The following is a 13132-nucleotide window of genomic DNA, read 5'->3' as shown; positions in this document are numbered from 1 at the left end:
GAAAACTGCCTCATCTCACCCTTACACATAATCCAGGATAATCCTGAGTTTGTACATGAACCCTGGGACTGGCTCAGCGGGTGCTGTATTTTCCGAATTCTCCAAATTTACAGAATTAGTATGAAGTGGTAATAAAGTAAAGTGGATATGTTCATATGTCTACTTTGAAGTCCTGAATGATTTGTATGAGTAATTAACATGACTATTGCTATGATTTCTAATAGATGAGCGTGGCTCCTACAGAATTTTCTTTTTTTCAGAGAGCCTGAGCTATGATTGCATATCTCAGCAGATCTTGTTCAACACCCCCTCAGAGAAGGCCTTATCAGAAGGATTTGGCTTGGTGGGTCATTCAGTAAGAAAGAGATGAGTGGTAGGTGACTCGAAGGAGGAATTAATGAAACCTTCAGATAAGTGTGTAAGTATTGCCCTAGAGGCTGGCCAAAGTGAAAAGAAAATGGAAAAAGTTCTCAACAGCAGTGAAAGGCAGCAGATGACCAAGTGTGATGAAAACGTGCCAAATGTCCCTTGGAATCCCTGCACCATGCAGCTCTCTGTACCTCATGGTCTGGGAATGGTAGTGTCTTCTCTTATTTTAACCCAATTGAGAATCAGATTAAGCTGTTTTGTGAAGGAGACCGTGACACTTTTAAATCCTGGTTGAAATAAAGGCCTTTTATTTAAAGGGTTATTGAATCTAGAAAAGCAGCCAAGTTTTTTTTTTATTGCTATAATAGAGTAACTGCTGTTTTATAATCATTCCACTGCAGAAAGTTTTGTCCCATCCAGTTGGCAATGTGGACCTGTATACAGTATGATTATAATATGCATATACAGTACAGGCCAAAAGACACACCTTCTCATTCAATGTGTTTTCTTTATTTTCATGACCATTTACGTTGGTAGATTCTCACTGAAGGCATCAAAACTATGAATGAACACATGTGGAGTTATGTACTTAACAAAAAGTGGAGATCTGGCCTCCACAGTCACCGGACCTGAACCCAGTCGAGATGGTTTGGGGTGAGCTGGACCGCAGAGTGAAGGCAAAGGGGCCAACAAGTGCTAAACACCTCTGGGAACTCCTTCAAGACTGTTGGAGAACCATTTCAGGTGACGACCTCTTGAAGCTCATCGAGAGAATGGCAAGAGTGTGCAAAGCAGTAATCAGAGCAAAGGGCGGCTATTTTGAAGAAACTAGAATATAAAACACGTTTTCAGTTATTTCTACTTTTTTGTTAAGTACATAACTCCACATGTGTTCATTCATAGTTTTGAGGCCTTCAGTGAGAATGTAAATGGTCATGAAAATAAAGAAAACACATTGAATGAGAAGGTGTGTCCAAACTTTTGGCCTGTACTATATATCACTAATAAACTGTTTATTTAGTAGTTACTTTAGAAGGTGAGAATAGACCATTCTTTTTTATATTTTGATGAAAATATTTAGCTCAAATAATACTTGTGCATTTCTCTAAAAGTTTGCTGAAGTATAATATAGTTTCATGTATAAATGTTAGTATAGGATAAACATTGTAAGTATAGTATTGTAAAGTATAGTATAGTGTAATAGAATTTTTTTTATTGTTACTTTCACATTCAGTCACGTCAGCAGAATATATAAATACAAATATTTATATTTGTATAAATAAAAAAACAAATATATACATATAAATAACTAATTTCACACAAACAGCATATTAGCATCTGATATTATATACAGCGTGCCTATATTCAGCGCGATAGTCTCAAGCATCACGCATCTGTGTGAATGAAACACTGCATTATGAATAATGAACGGCGCTGTTGCATGATCCTTGTGGATTACTGTGCTCCCCCTCATTAGTGGCCGTCCCTGGCCTGCCCTCCCCAGCGCTGGCGCTCCCCTCGCAGTTGGCAGAAACTAACCAACGCACGCATTTTGTGGCCAAGACATGCTGCACATCGCTGCTTAAATTACTTTCAGCTTCCGGTTGAGTGGCACACTCAGTGGCGGCAGGGCTGGGTGCTGCTCGGAGGGGGACCAGTCATTTGCAGTTGACACCAATATGATTAACAGAACAGGGAGGGAGGAGCTGGCGGAGAGGCTGGAGACAGGAAAGGTTAAGAAAGATGGGGACATGAAATGGCACCGTTTTCACAATGTCCTTGTGACTAATGAAAATATTTCCATGCACTTATTTCAATCTTGAGGTTTGCTTTGGAATACATATTTTCACACTTTCACAGATATTAACCCGGATTTTGGCACGTGCAAAATTGTTCCTGAAACCCAGAAAATGATATTTAGTGGTGTTTTATTATTATTATGTTGTTTTTTTATAAAAAATTTAAACTGTGAGGAGCTTTTAGACATGATTGACAGCTCGTTCCTCCCTCTGTCCTCTATGCAACTAAAATACCTTTCCATCAGCGAGAAATCACTTGATCTCTAGAACACTCTTATTATAAGTCAATCATCAGTGATTTAATTAAAAAATTAGAGAGAAATATCTACCCCACTGCTTAGAAAATTTGGAAGAAAGTTATTTAGAAAGTATTCTGTTTGGCCCCCAAGGTCCCCCAGGTCTAGTTACAAGAAGGTTACAGTGAATTTAAACGTCGATTTCCTCTCATCAATTTTTGGAGCAAAATCTGTTCCTCAGAACCAGTGTCTTAGTCTGTGATTTATCTTATGGCCTGAATGTAATCGAAGCCGCTGCGAGGACTGAGGACAGACGCACATCCCCCTGTGGGACCCTGGTGCATTTTGTTTCCTATCAAGCATGCCGAAGATTTTCCACACACAATGGCAAACATCTTCATCTGTAAGTAAATGTATATCAGAGTGATTTACACACCCGTCCAGGTATAAAAATGAAGCTCTGGGGGCCGGATTACGCAGAGAGCCTCGCGATAAGGTTTAGATAAAACGGTGGCTGGATTGATAGGGAGGCGTGTGGAGGAGATTTCGGATAAGCGATAAGAGCTTGTGTGTCAGGTCTCATCTGGATAAGAAGAGTCGTCAGGAAGTGCCGTGCATGACAACAGGCCACCCTCTCACCCCTCCTCTCTCTTTTTCCATTTTATCATTTTTCTTTTACATTTATATATTTTCCTGTCATGTTTGTCAGGACGAAGGACCACCAGGTAGGCCATGTATTTTATTTAAAATTGAGAACATGCAGTTAAATGTCACCATAGTTCCACCAAACGAACATATAATCTATCACCAAACTGCCAAGGTGCTACTGAGATGCCACTGAGGTAAGCACCGTCCCCGCACACCACTGCCTGGGCGTCTTTCATGGCTGGACACTGCTCACTCAGGGGACAGAGGACACACAGCAACCCAATCCCACATTGACATATGTCTGTAATACTGCAGGGCCGAGCGCTGCAATATTTGATCTTCTCACAGCTAAAAATGTCTTGTGTTCTAAGATCTCAAAGTTTTCAGTACCCACAACACACACACATATATATATATATATATATATATATATATATATATATATATATATATATATACACACACACACACACACATATACACATACACATACACACACACACATACATATACATATATATACATACATATATATATACATATATATATACATATATATATGTGTGTGTGTGTGTGTGTGTGTGTGTGTGTGTGTGTGTGTATATATATATATATATATATATATATATTTTTTTTTTTTTTTTTTTTTTTTTTTTATAAAATGGAGCTCTTTATATCACCAAGGACCAGGTCCTGCTGATTTCCCAGGCCTTCCTTTACCTGTGGGTCGAGGGTGAAGCCGTGAATCTGTATATACTGCATGGGAGGAAATGAGTTTCCTGAGTTTCACTGGTAAATACCAATGTTTGACTCCCTGGTAAAGAGAGGCTCATACAAAGCTTCTTTCATCGCTATATAATTTTTTTGCAGCAGCATGCTTAATGAAATTATTTATCAATTTTTACTTTGGGAATCCTTGTTTCACTCCCTTGAACTCCTATCTTGTGTTCCATTTGCCAGCTTTAGCGTGAAATTCGTCTGCCACGGTTGAATGTGAGATCAGAACAGTGCACAGGGATACAATGAGAGCATCCATCGCTCAAGATAATAGAGACACATGACATTAACTAAGGATGGTGATAAACAAGCGACATGCACAGGGACTATTAATAAAAGACACAAATGGTGCCGTATGGTGCAACCTGGCAAGCTAGACTTGACATCTATGGCATGAAAAATGCAGTGTAGCTGGTTACTTTATCCCCTTTCTCTGTTTCTTGCTTTCCCATCTTACTTGAGATGCTACGCACAATGCGGCACTGAACACTTTCACACAACAATGGTTCATCTCGGCCACATCTGTCATTTTAATAGTGGGACGTCCGCTGAACATGACTGAGGTGGGTCTGTGAAAAAAGGTCACCTCGGCTCTGCAGAGCGCCGTATCCTGGAAATGGGTGCCACTTAATTAGTGGCCGGGTGGCGGCATGGCAGCCGGTCAGCCGAGTTCCCGACAGGTCTCCCTCTGACCTGATGAAGGTGCTGCCTGATTGCATCCGCACTGCATTTTCAGCCGCATAATAAACATTTATTATCAGTATTGCAGAGACGTTTCTCATAAGTCTGATTGTAAAATGCCAGAAAATAGGAGGCATTTTTTAGCCTTGGGCATCTTTTTCTGTTGCAGGATGCATGTGAGTATGTGTTGTTCCGTTTCTTTAGATTAAAGGTCCTGGTTTGCAGCAGGATGGTCAAGTGGGAAGAGCCTCAGGGCTCGATGACCCTCCAAGACTGTGTTGTTCTCTCTTCCTTACTCACCCAACTCGGGTTGCAGCTTTCTCGCTGCACGTTTCCCCCCCTCTGGTGTCTAATTATCTTCTTTCGACTCTTTGTTTCCCACTCAAGGGCACCTGCTGGAGCTGCGGTCACATGACTCAACTTGGTCCCAACTCAAGGTCTCAAGTGATTTCTCTGTGGGTTCATACGGAGGAGGAAGAGTTCATCTTTGGGAATGTGTGCGGACCCTTTCTACCCATGCATTGGGAGAGCTCATTTTGGATCTAATTTGTTCTTGTGGACTTAATTAACGCTAGAATGAAATGTTTGATGACGTCCTCAACTTTTCGAACTTATTAACAACTGCATTAACCAGGGCAATTTAATCTCTTCAGAGGAATATGCTATGACTAATATAAATCCCAAACAAATCCAAGTTATGGATTTAAAATATGCAACTACGCTATCGGTCAAAAGTTTTGGCACACCTATTCATTTCTTTTTTGTACAATTTCTGCACTGTACCAAACCAAAGACTCAAAACTATAAACTATAACAATCAAAATAATATATAGATGTTATGTAGTCAACAAAGCAAGATGTTTCATTGTTTAGGCTTTTCAAATAAAGAGGCATTTTGTCATCAGAGAGATCTAGATGTGTGTCCTGGTGCAGCTTCCACTCTCATAATAAACCAAATTGAAAGATTTGCTGTGGGCTCCCCCTAGTGGAGTCTTTTCTGTACCACATGGCGCTGTATTGGACGTGACTAACAGCTGTAAAATCCTACTTTCATTTTTAATTATGTCAATTACACTGAGTAAAGTTCCATTCTGTTTTAAACTTGGTGAGTGTTTCCTTTGAAACACCCAATCAAGTGGAAAAGTTCACATCTCTTAAGCAGTTTTCTTAATGGAGAATCCAGTTAACAATTCAACGTATTTGTGAAATATTTCGTAAAATCAATAAATTGTGTGCTACCAGAAGTGGTTCATATTAATTATTAGAAACAGTTATAATTTCAAAACGTTTTTATTATGAACACAAAAATAAAATCCAAAATTGTAAAACACAGTAAATCAAGAAAAGCATCCAGAATGGATTATAACAAAGAAAGTTAAAAAAAGAAGCTCAACAACATAATTATATTGGTTTATAACTAACATCAGCATAAAAAAGGTATAAAAATATCAATTACATCTTTTTCTTTTAAAGATGGACACCTCCACCACACAAATTAACTTGTATTGCAAGGCATTTTACATAAAATATAAGTTCTTCCCATATTGACAGCTTAATTGTTGTATATTTTTTCAGCTTATTAAACCCTGATTGGTATGTAAACTGTCTAGTGCAAAAAAATAGTGCAGTGCAGATGACTGGAGTTGGTTTATTTCCTGAACTTGGGGTGAACTGGTGCTGTGAACTGGTCTCCCCTTGGCTCCGGGGCAACTTCTATATCGTGTTGAGTAGACACTGGCTGCCAGTCGCCCGCGTCCTTGGTCATCTCTGAACTCGTGCAGTTTTTTAAACTGTCTCTTAGCTCCGTTAGCTGGAGGGAGTGGCTAACCAAGGTCCCGTTGACTTGTGAGAGATACTCACTCGAGTGTCTGTCCAGCTCGCCGCGAATCCTCTCCAGGTCCTCTGCCAGCTGTGCCATGCCCTCGCACTGGCCCTCCACCCGGGCCACTCTGCCACCGACCTCTGTCACCTCCTTCTGGACACCCAGAGCCGCTGTACGGCAGCCGTGGAGCTCCCCTGCCAACCGCTTCCTCAGCTCCTGCAGCTCGCCTTTCACCCGGGACAGCCTCCTGTCTCCAGCCCCCAGCATGGAGGCCTGCCGGGCCACCAGCTGCACCACACCCTTCACCTGCTGGGCCAGCCGCTGCTCACGCTGCTGCCAAGTGGTGTTGGCCCAACCCACTTCCTGCTCAATGGCACCGAGGGTGTTCTGCAAGCCCCACAGTGTCTGGTTTACTGTGTTCACCTTCAGCTTCAACAGGGTCACCGCCCCGAGAACACCTCCCTCTTCATCCTCTCTCTCGGCAAGCCTACGTAGAAGAAGTTCCAGGGTGGCGTTGAGGTAGTCTAACTTCTCTGTCTGTTTTTCTTCCCTTTCCTTTCCTTCACTGGCCTGTAGTTGATCATCATCTCGCCTGAGCATGCGAGCTGAAGAGCAGGACGAGGTGCACAGAACCTCCAAGCTTCTGATCTGCTTCTGCACTCTGTCCACGTCTACCTCCATTCTGCGCCAGGATGATTCCACGTCTGCCTCCACGCTTGGGATCACCTGGCCTTCTAGCAACATGGGTGTTGAACCATTACCTATTTCACCCACTGCTCTAAACAGACGATCTTCCAAGGCTTTCAGCTTGTCCTCAAATCTGGCCTCCACACCCATGAAATCTTGGAGAGCGCTCACACTCTGTTTTCCCTTCTCAGTGGAGCTAATGTTCAGTTTATCTTCTACATAAGCCAGGCGGCCTTCAATCATGCCTTCGACGTGGTCCCTGTGACCTCCCAGCTCAGCTTGGAGGTGAATCTGCGACTCATTGAGCCCAGAGACTGATTTCTCTAGCAGAACAACCCTCTCCAGCAGATGAGGCATTCGGTTGCAGCAGCTCTCATCCAGACCAAAAGCGTGAAGCTGGGCCTGGAGGTCCAATAAGTCTTTCCTGAGATCAGTGGTGCTTTGTTCCAGGGCCTCCTGCAGATGGCCTTGGCCATCCATCTGTTCTTTTTGGCAATTGCTGTGCACCTCACCAATCCTCTCCGCACATCGTCTCTCTGCACTCTCCAAACGTCTCACAAAGTTTCCAAGGAGGGCAGCTTGTGTCCCATTCATCTTCGTCTCCAAAAGCATCTTCACGGCCTTTTGGCGGTCAGGCCCCTTTGGGATGCCCTTTGATTGGTTTGTTAGCTGCCTTAGGGTGCCATCATGGCCCAGCACTGTGTCTCTAAGCTCCACCAGTTCAGCACTTTTGGCCTGGAGCTCATTGTGGAGCTCAGCTACCTTCCCTGCCAGTTCACTCAGACTGGAGAACTGGACTCCATCCAAGACCTCTGTGTGTGGAGGACCACCAGGAAGGACGCCGAAGCCGACAGCTGAGTCATGGGTGGCGACGTGGGCAGCCGCACCAGGGCTAGCTGAGAGCAGAGCGGAGATCATGCGATTGGCATCCTCACGCAGTGAGGCACGCAGGCCATCCTCCATACTGGTGACAGTGCCTCGGAGTGTCTCCAGACCTCGGGACAGACGCTGCACATCCTCTTCCATCCGGTCCAGACGCTCAGTGACCTCAGTGTAAGGCTCGTTATCTGCCCAAAACATTGAATTTGAAATTCATTGCAAATATCGATTTATGATGTTTAAAATGGATGTACTTCATACATAGATCATACATACCATGGTTTGCTGAGCTGGCAACTGAGGATGTCTGGTCCTCATGAATCAGGTCAGTTTCTACATTTACAGACAATGCTTCATGGTGTTCAGGATCAGAATCATAGCCGTCTGTAACAGTGTCTTGATGTGCTGGGGGTTCATGATCAAGTGTCGCATCATGGTGATCTATGACAGGATCGTGTTGATCAGGTAGGGGATTGTGGTCTTCTGGGATGTCTTCAGGGTAGCCATGATTTGGAAAAAGCTGGAACGAGGCAACTGGGTCCCCTTGATGAAAATGACTTTGAGTCATCTCACTTTGTGGTCCATTATGGTAGCCCCAGTTTTCTCCATTAGTGTTGGTCTGAGGCTCTAGATGCCATGGACGCTGGACTGGGATTCTGGGTATCTCATACATTGGAATGGGACCTTTCTGCATGGGTATGGGACCTTTCTGCATAGGCATGGGACCTTTCTGCATGGGCATGGGACCTTTCTGCATGGGCATGGGACCTTTCTGTAAAGGACCTTTCTGCATGGGCATGGGACCTTTCTGCATGGGCATGGGACCTTTCTGTAAAGGACCTTTCTGCATGGGCATGGGACCTTTCTGCATGGGCATGGGACCTTTCTGTAAAGGACTTTTCTGCATGGGCATGGGACCTTTCTGCATGGGAACGGGACCTTTCTGCATGGGCATGGGACTTTTCTGTAAAGGACCTTTCTGCATGGGCAATAACTGTGCATAAGGTCCTGTGTCACACTTCATACCAGAATATCCTGGACAGCAACGCCATTCTAGCTCTGTCATTGTCTTATGTGCAACTTTATAGGTGGGTTTGTAGTAAAGATGATATCTACGAAAACAAAAGAAAAGCAAAAAATATACTCTTAACTAAGTGGATTCAATCTTTGCATACTTTTCATAATGTACTATGTAATGCCACATGTTTTAGTTATTTTTATATGACCCATTCATAGCAATATATGTAGCTGAACTTACTTCAGTGGTGGGCATTTCATGTGCCAGGGACACCTGTTGTACTCGGCCTTTACATGAGGTGCCACACCATCCTGCATGGTGAAGGAGACCATCTTTTCCACCACATAAGAACAATAGTTCCTGTCGCATTCATAAAAGGATGCACATTCATTACAACAAACTATGAATCCTTTACAAAAATATACACTAAAATTTTTTTGGCAATGGCATGACAACACGGCTACAAGAATAGCAAACATTAAATGCAGTAAGCCTTATATCTGATTTTCGCTAATATCTTCAGTATAGATGTATATTGCTCTATACTCACTTATATCTGCTTGTTGGCTTTCCATGATTGTAATGAGAACTTGGGCCTGACTTGTATAGGCTGTAGTGGAAGGCGCTTGATAGAGGAAGCAGAATGATGAAAATGGCAAGAGAATAAAGCCGGTCCAGGACAAGCATCTTCATTTACTGGCTCCTTTCTTCCGCATGCAGAAACCCCCCAAAAAGCCCAGTGTGCAACCGTGAAAAAACTGTGACGGTCCTGCTCAGTGGATGGTCACCAGAGGTTCCAGTGGTTCGCATGAACCCTCCCCAGCAGGAGCTGCTGTTTAAGTAGGCCGGCCGGGTGGCTGAAAACTCCCATCAGTGGCCTTCATGTCCCCGCCCCTGCGGAGTAGGGGGAGGTGTGTGTAGAGCTTTCAATGGTGCACCAATGCAGTATGCATTCAATTAAAGATTCCAAAGTGACCGATGTTTAAATAGTTGTGATCCAAAATACATCGTAACTTATTTCGAAAAATAACGTGTCAAACATGCAATACAGAAAATGAGATGGCACATTTTATTGACCTGCTCAGTTTTATTTAAATCCACAGCTGACTATAAACCCAACAAAGGAGTTTGTTTATTGAGCCACATGGAGCAAACGTACTGTCCCTCACACAAACACGAAACACACTCTGTAAACTCCGACAGTTTGCAGTGATCAGTCTAAAAGAGAGAAGGCCAGAAGTTTTCTATGAGGATCAGGGGCTTGATTGTAGAAAACTTCTGCATCGTTCAGGTTCGCATGAACACTGAGCAACATTGTGATGCACATCAGGTGCAAAAACGAATCTGACTCCACAGCTCACACACAGAAGCACATTCACAGACATGCATCCCGCCCATTGCCTCTTTTAAGAAAGCATCATTACTGTGCAGTGTAAACAACATCTCAACTTCTCCATCGGGGTAGCGAACACAGAGCACTCTCTGTTTAGTGGCCAGGCCTAATTAGTTCTTTCTTTTTGACCTCTATAGAGCTCTACAGAGGTCAGTTGTTAAAATGGGTTTTCAAACATGTTACTGGGTAAAAACCAACATCTGTCATTCTTCTCTCCTGGACCACAGCCTGTATATTTGATATGCCATCACAAGTGTGAATTATGGAGATGTGGAGACCGCTGCTGGAAAACTTGTGGGATCTGCACATGGTGCAGTGTTCTCCATGGGAGACTCCACCCTGTTCAAAAGTCCTGAGTTCTGGGATCACAGAGTCTCTACAGACCTTTCACAGCCTTGTTTTCTTATCTCCATTGATGATGACCCCTTCCACCTCCAATCCTTAGATTTTATTAGCATTACTGATACTTTTCATTTAACATGACATGTTTTATGTCCCACTCCTAGAAGATGGTTTTCTCACATGGTGTAGATACAAAATTATGTAAAAAATTAGATAAAAAATTAAATGTATTTCATTCATTCAATCCTTTATTTCAGATTCTGTTGAATCCAAACTTGTTAATTTTAATGAAACTTTCTGATGTGTTTCTATAACATTACTGATATGAGTGACCTCATTTAAATTAAAATCCTGCTATTAATACTGTACTCCTCCCCGTATGAATGATAGCATTTAAATATTCAGACACTGTGCCTGGCTTTCATCTACAGTCAGGACCATAAATATTGGCACATCAACACAATTCCATTTTTTTTTTGGCTCTACCACCAATGGATTTGAAATTAAATGAACAAGACTTGCCTTAATGGCAGACTTTTCACTTTAATTTCAAATCAGGTGAATGATGTAGGAATTACAGTTTGTATAGAGACCAAAAGTAACAAGGGTAAAAAAGGGACAATTGGCTGCTCAGGTGTGTGTTATTCCCTCCTTATCCCATTTACAAAGAGAAGTTAATTTCAAGTCTGCTAAATCTGTTGCTGTCATCCCTCAATATGAAATCCAAAGAGCTGTAAAATAAAAACAGACCCATCAGAGAGAGAAACATTAGGTGTGGCCAAATCAACATTCTTAAAAAGAAAGAACACTCTGGTGAGCTCAGCAACACCAAAAGACGCGGAACACCACGGAAAACAACTGTGGTGCATGAACAAAGAAAAAACCCTCTCCAAGAGGGAGGTGTATGTGTGTCAAAGTCAACAATCAATAGAACACTACACCAAAGAAGAAGGTTCACCACAAGATGTAAACCGGTGGTAAGCCTCAACAACTGAAAGGCCTGATTAGATCTAAAATAGCCTCTACAGTTCTGAAACAACATCATATGGACAGATGAGACAAAGAGCGATGGGAAGAGAAGATTAATCTAGAAGGAAAGAAACCATGGTGGTGGTGCTGTCGTGGCGTGGGCATGTATGGCTGCCAATGGAACTGGTTATATAGAGCTGAAAGTCTGCACATTTTGTTTCATTTCAAATCCATTGTGATGGTGTATAGAGACAAAAGTATTAGAATTGTGTCAATGTCAATATTAATGCACCTGATTTTTTTTAACATCAGCCAGTGCCTTGCTCCTGTGGGCTGCCTCAGGGTTCTGTACATGCTACCCTATAGTGATGTCACTTTAAGAACATTTCTGATTATCTTCATTCTGATGAAATCCATCTATTTTAAAGTGTTCTTTAACACATTCACAACTTTGACTGTCTGATAATTGGCTGTCTAGCAGTTAAGAAAGTGGCCCCTTAATCAGAAGGATGCCGGTTTGAATACCGATCCGCCAGGGTGGCAAAAAAGCACCGTCCCCACACACTGCTTGCTGGGCACCTGCCATGGCTGCCCACTGCTCACCAAGGGTGATGGTTAAAAGCAGGGGACAATTTTCACTGTGTGCACTGGGTGCTGCGCTGTGGTGTGTCACATGTGACAACGAATCCCTTTCAGTCAGCCAAACGCTTTCATACTTTTCTGCCTGTCTATCTAAATCAGTCTTCTCATAGAATTGTTTTTACCACATTAAATCTGGTTTAACTCACTTTCAGGCTAAGTAAGAAAGCAGACTCATAATCGAAGGGTTGCTCACCCGGGTGCTTTTCATGGCTGCCCACTGTTCGCTAAGGTGACAAGTTAAAAGCAGAGGGCACATTTCGTCGTGTCACCGTGTGCTGTGCTTGACAATGACAAACACTTCACTTTCACTTTCAAAACGCAACTTTCAGTGCATTCAGCCAGACTGCTGAAGTTTTTAGACAGTTTGGGTAGCTTCTGAATCAAGGTGGGCAAGAAAGAAGTTATAAACCTAAACCTGCTCTGTTGCTATGGTCACACATACGAGCATATAAACTTTCTCTTGGAATTACATTAAAATGTGACCTTCATAATGAAAAGATTGCATTTGCGTCATAATTAAAACTGTTACATGCATGTGTGAAGTTTGTGTCTCGGTGTATAAATAAGGGCAGATTCTGGAAATCCAGGTGACCTCTGGCTTTTCACGCAACATCACATGGACCTTTAGTGGTTTCCATCAGAGAAACTCCCATCTGACCTAATCTTGTAAATATGCAATTAGTGCAGAAAACACACTTCGCTCTTTGTGTCCCTTACTTCGCGCTGGCTTTTTTTTTTCTCGTTGTGTCCAAGTTAAAGGCCCACTTCCTAACCACCGCCTACCCGGGAAACGCCCCAGCACTAGTTCCTTCATAACACTTCATAACACACTGCTGCTGTGTGCTTCTGTTCTCCTTCAGCCGCTGAACA

At 42.8% G+C, this 13132-nt stretch overlaps 1 protein-coding gene across 1 annotated transcript; it reads right to left on the bottom strand.

The window, feature by feature from the left end:
- Positions 1 to 6158: 6158 nt before the first annotated feature.
- On the bottom strand, positions 6159 to 9603 carry emilin3a (elastin microfibril interfacer 3a). Its single transcript, XM_028993368.1, has 4 exons — positions 9467 to 9603; positions 9157 to 9276; positions 8175 to 9010; positions 6159 to 8086 (listed from the first exon to the last, which is right to left on the bottom strand). The coding sequence occupies exons 1-4, from the start codon at positions 9601 to 9603 to the stop codon at positions 6159 to 6161; spliced, it is 3021 nt and encodes a 1006-aa protein (XP_028849201.1).
- Positions 9604 to 13132: the final 3529 nt, after the last annotated feature.

The sequence above is a fragment of the Denticeps clupeoides genome, chromosome 10 (assembly GCF_900700375.1).
Source record: "Denticeps clupeoides chromosome 10, fDenClu1.1, whole genome shotgun sequence".
In the NCBI taxonomy this organism is placed as follows: Eukaryota; Metazoa; Chordata; class Actinopteri; order Clupeiformes; family Denticipitidae; genus Denticeps; species Denticeps clupeoides.
The sequence above is the reverse complement of the archived record's forward strand: the minus strand, read 5'-3'. Positions and strand labels throughout refer to the sequence as shown.

What these genes read in the sequence shown, in the direction of transcription:
- emilin3a (XM_028993368.1), bottom strand. Translation starts at nt 9,603, where the DNA reads ATGCTTGTCCTGGACCGGCTTTATTCTCTTGCCATTTTCATCATTCTG. An exon ending in AAGCCAACAAGCAGATATAA is followed by an intron (nt 9,277 to 9,466) that starts GTGAGTATAGAG and finishes TGAATGCGACAG; the next exon opens with GAACTATTGTTCTTATGTGG. An exon ending in TGCCAGCTCAGCAAACCATG is followed by an intron (nt 8,087 to 8,174) that starts GTATGTATGATC and finishes TGTTTTGGGCAG; the next exon opens with ATAACGAGCCTTACACTGAG.